Source organism: Chanos chanos, chromosome 11 (assembly GCF_902362185.1).
Source record: "Chanos chanos chromosome 11, fChaCha1.1, whole genome shotgun sequence".
Classification (NCBI taxonomy): domain Eukaryota; kingdom Metazoa; phylum Chordata; class Actinopteri; order Gonorynchiformes; family Chanidae; genus Chanos; species Chanos chanos.
The window spans coordinates 12,843,293-12,848,075 of record NC_044505.1 but is presented as its reverse complement, the minus strand read 5'-3'; the positions used below and the strand labels follow the sequence as shown (position 1 = coordinate 12,848,075).

General features: G+C 41.7%; 1 protein-coding gene across 1 annotated transcript; it reads left to right on the top strand.

Annotated features, from left to right (window-relative positions):
- The first annotated feature begins 1,238 nt into the window (after nucleotides 1-1,238).
- LOC115823661 (C-type lectin domain family 4 member E-like) lies at nucleotides 1,239-3,300 on the top strand. The gene is made up of 4 exons (XM_030787696.1): nucleotides 1,239-1,299; nucleotides 2,601-2,743; nucleotides 2,940-3,055; nucleotides 3,150-3,300. Exons 1-4 carry the CDS (start codon nucleotides 1,239-1,241, stop codon nucleotides 3,298-3,300), a joined length of 471 nt encoding a protein of 156 aa, XP_030643556.1.
- The last annotated feature ends 1,483 nt before the right edge of the window (nucleotides 3,301-4,783 follow it).

The window sequence follows — 4,783 nt, the reverse complement described above, 5'->3', positions numbered from 1 at the left end:
TTAACTTGACTGAATTAGCAGAAATTATGAACTAGTGAGTACAAAATGAACTTTGGGAGGTGCAATATTTGACTCCAGGGAAGAGAAAGATTATTAGAAAGAGGAAGAGAAATATTTTAATAAGTTAACAGAAAAAAGATTGTTGTGTAAGAAATTTAACAGGTTCAAGGGTGTTCTACTGGTCAGATTTAAGTTTTGACTGTGCGGTTTTCACTTACAATGTGCTGATCCTCAGTGGTAGTGTGATATCAGACAGAAGAGATTTAGAGAACATTCCAGAAGCATTTACTTAACTATTTACACTTCGTATTTAACAGTCTCACAAATAAAGTAGAGAATGTGGGGTTACCTCGTAACCTTGGTTTTTCTGAATGAGAGACTCTCCACCCAGATACAGGGTGTCTCAAAACCTAGTGAGCTACCTGCATATACACCATTTTAAGTCATCAAATGCATGCCCCTGACATGACGGCCCTCCCTATTCTCAGATACCTTACATATGCTGCCTGCTGCTAAAGTATCTCATTTTGGCCGAATTTTAGGACAGTGTCTCGTTCATCCCTAATGACTCTGCATTCCAGATGCAAACGCAGATCAGTCTGGTCCAGCCAGATGCTCATTACCAGAATATGACGGGCTGATTAAAAGTATGCCCAAATTGTAAACAGCCCCACCATTGAGGGAACAGTAAGTAAGTAAAGTCCGCTGATTATGTCCTGTGGGGTAGCCCTGACACAGTTTCACTGAATGACGTACCAGCATTCGCTTCATAAAACCATGTGGAAATGGATGGAACTGACCATGTTGCAGCCGCACAAATCTCTGTCAAAGATTATACTCTAAAAGTAGCTTAGAGAGGCTAATGTAGCTGCCAAGAACCCCTCCAGTGTATTAGAACATTTACCATCCTCAAACAAGCTCTTGGAAAAAATAACAGAATCGTGGAGGCATCACAGGCAAATGGATCTTGCTGGCGTTCCTTAGACGAAGATTTAAATGTCTGCCATCAATAAGAGCATGGTTAGGGTTTAGTCATCTAATTGATGGTGCCTTGGCACTTTGCAAATTGTGCCTATGGGGCCTGGAGAGCCCCATAGTGAGGGAGCATGCCTTTTTGGGGCCGGGCCTGCAACCTGAGGCCCAGAGGAAACGGGTAAAACCACGTCCACCAAGCGTCTGTAAACAGATCTCATCTGAGGGGAAGTTCTAGGAGAGGTTGAATGTCTGAAAACCATGGCATGGGTGGTCACACGGGTGTGACCCGCATTACTCTGGCGCTCTCCACGCGAATTCTCCAAAGTAGAGGAGGAAGAAGCCCAAACGGATGAAGCAGATACGGTAGATCTGCTGGCCACTTGAGAGACATTGCGTCATTTCTCAGCTGAGCTCGCTCTCTTTCTACAGAGAACAATAGAGGACAAGACGTTTCAATACAAATGATTCTCTAGGGAGCGAAAAGACATACGTTTACCATTCCAGAGTGACCCCGAATCAGCCAGACCACCACCCGGTGGAGTCTCAACCGGACCACCACCAGGTGGAGTCTCAATCGGACCAGCACCGGGTGGAGCCTACACTCCCTGGGTCTGAGGACTCCTCTTGACACCACATCTGCATGACAGATTTTGCTCTCCTTGCTCATGGACAGCTTTGATCGATAAAAGCCCCTTATTTCTTCTCTAATGGATGGGCCCAGAGAGGAACATGAAAACAGAGATTGCTGTGCAAAAGTTAGGGGTTATCATTATCGTTGGCACTGGCTGGACGCGGAATAAAGTAAATAAAGAAATAAATGAGACCGCTCGGACCAACAAGGGACAAATAAGGAAAGCTAAACTTTCTGCAGCCTCTAACTTGCAGCAGAGCAAAAATTTTAACCTTAAGCAGCACGTACTACATGACCTGAACAGTACTCACACACTGACGTCAGCATTAGACCAACACACATACCCATATGGTGTGGTAACCAGCGCCAGAAAAAAACAGACAAAAGTTAACAAAATAACATGAAATAACATTTATATATATATATATATATATATATATATATATATATATATATATATATATATATATATATATTTATGGGGTGGATCAGTTTCCCATCAGTCAGACATTGGATGCAGATGGATTTCTTTAACAGCTCTGTTTTAATTCAGCCTCATTGCTTTTCAACACAAATCAGCCCCTTTTTATTGGTCTCAGTCCTACAGAAAACATTATCAACCAATCAGAAAACAGAAATCCTGTAACTAATGAAATTATAGTTGTGAAAACTCGAAACAATGATCCTCACATTGTATGATCCAATTGTCTGTGTTAAGAAATAAATATTAAACACGTATGTATTACATAGTAATGCATAAACAATGTTCCAAATCTTGTATGTTTATCAGCCTCCGTAACAATTAGTTTTACTGGTTTCTCCATAACGGCTTAACTGGCTGCAATGACGTTTTAACAAATGCCATCTTCAGTAAGAAGTGAATGTATTGTATGTGTGTGTGTGTGTGTGTGTGAGAGAGAGAGAGAGAGAGAGAGAGAGAGGGTGTATGTGTGTCCACTTCAGCTGTAGTCTTTTCTTTTCACTATATGAACAGATAAATACATTAAAGAGGGATGGAGGTACCTCAGCCCCAGTCTGTACTACACCTCTCCTGTGGAAAAGACCTGGAGTGAGAGCAGACAGGACTGCATAGAGAGAGGAGCAGATCTGGTGATCATAAACAGTAAAGAAGAACAGGTGTGTGTGGGTGTGTGTGTGTGTGTGTGCGTGTGTGTGTGCGTGTGTGTGTGCGTGTGTGTGTATGTGTGCCTGTGTGTGTGCATGTGCATGTGCATGTGTATGTGTGTGAGACAGAGACAGAAGGAGAGAGAGAGATGATGATTGATAAAGAACATGGAAAGAGTGTGGTATTAACTTTGCTCTAAACTGACAGGACTTCGTTGGAATGCTGATTAGAACCAGAGACATTGTTGGTGCTTGGATTGGTCTGACTGATCATGTGACAGAGGATGTGTGGAAATGGGTGGATGGCACAGCACTGACCACTGGGTGAGAGATCAGTGGATGTTACTCTGGTCATGAGCGTTACAGTTATTGTCTCTCAGTCCATTGTTCCACTACAAATTCTCATTGTTCTCTTCAGGTACTGGAGGAAAGGAGAACCCAGTCAATATGGTTCAGTCAAAGAGGATTGTGCTACAGTTCGTTCTGACGCACAACCTTACGAGAACTGGAATGATATGGGATGCTCTCAAACCTCTAATTGGATCTGTGAGAAAAAAATAGTTTTTTGAATCATTCTTTCATATTTTGTCGCTCTGTTGCTACATCTTAAATCTCTACTGTGATTTTTTTTTACCTGTACACTGAAGTTTGCAGTAAATCCTTTCATAACAGCAAAGCTTTGCAGAAACCAAAAATGGGAATTTCTGTAAACCTAACATGAATGTAGGAAACAGGGAATAAGTATCACAAGAACAATCTGATAGAATAAGGTTCATTTAAATTGACTGTGGTTCGGTTTGTACAGCAAAATTATGTTCTGTGTGGTTCTGTCAAGTGCAATAAGAACACACAGAAAGTGACCAGCCTGTTATTAGAGACCGAAAACACAGCAAGACGCAGTCCTGAAATTTTGTACTTCATTCTCTGGGTATTTTTAAAATGATCTAACTGACACCTCCTGTAGTAGGTGTATTTTGTTTGTTTGCATGTGTATGTCTGTATGTGTATCATATGCAGAAAAAAAGTATGATTTTTTTTTTCTTTTCTTTTCTTTTCTTTTTTATTGCATGTGAGGCCATCAAAGGAACAATGTCACTTGCCAGTCGTTAGTTGTGTCTGTATTTAATGATGTGTCAGACCCGTCTTCAGTTTCTGCCCTTAGATCCACAACAGAAGACCAGGGAGAGCTTGTGTGGACACTTCAAACTCTGCTCTCTACGATGGAGTTTGAACAAACTCCTCGACGCATGAGGTGATTTTAGGCTTGCTGACCGTTTAAATTTCAATTTTAAAACGACTTAAACCAGTCCTGACAAATTACTGTTTAAAGGACCATTTCCCCAGTCTGTGCAGACAATAGTGCTTATATAAACTCTTACTTATAGTCCTCACCCAGGCACAGAGACAGAGTTAGAGAGACGTCTGCCGCTGATGCCTCGATAATTACAAATCATTACAGGCTGCACACAGTTTGATGCTCCTGTCATTGCCAGTGAAAGATTAAAAACAAAAGTGTTGTGGGTAAACACACAGAACGCCCTCTGCTGGGATTACACGCAGTCTGGGGCTCCTCTCAGTGTCTCCACTGGAAATAAGTGACAAAGTGAATGTTTTGGCTCTGAGTCAAACTCCTCATTACTGTGTATGTTTCATAACCAGAGTCGCATTTTCATATGCCATCCACCCACCCGTGGAGTTTTTTTTTTAGGATAAACACACACACACACACACACACACACACCTGGGTGCTTATTTATTCTATACCACTTGGATTTTTGTCATAAAGATGAACGAGCATGAAAAATCACTGTTAACCCTCAAAATATTGTATGCAACCAAGTCAGTTAAAAGGCCTGTCATCCACAGTGAAACAGAGGTGTGTCTGGGCTAGATGCTGAATGAGACTAAAGAACAGGAAACAGGTGTAAGTGTTAATCATTCAGTGAGGTGACAGAACAGGTGGTTAGTACCTGGCGTGAAGCTGAGTGCTGATAGGCTGAAACAGGAGGAGATGGAGATGGGGGCGTTACAAGGCCATGCTCATTTATTTTG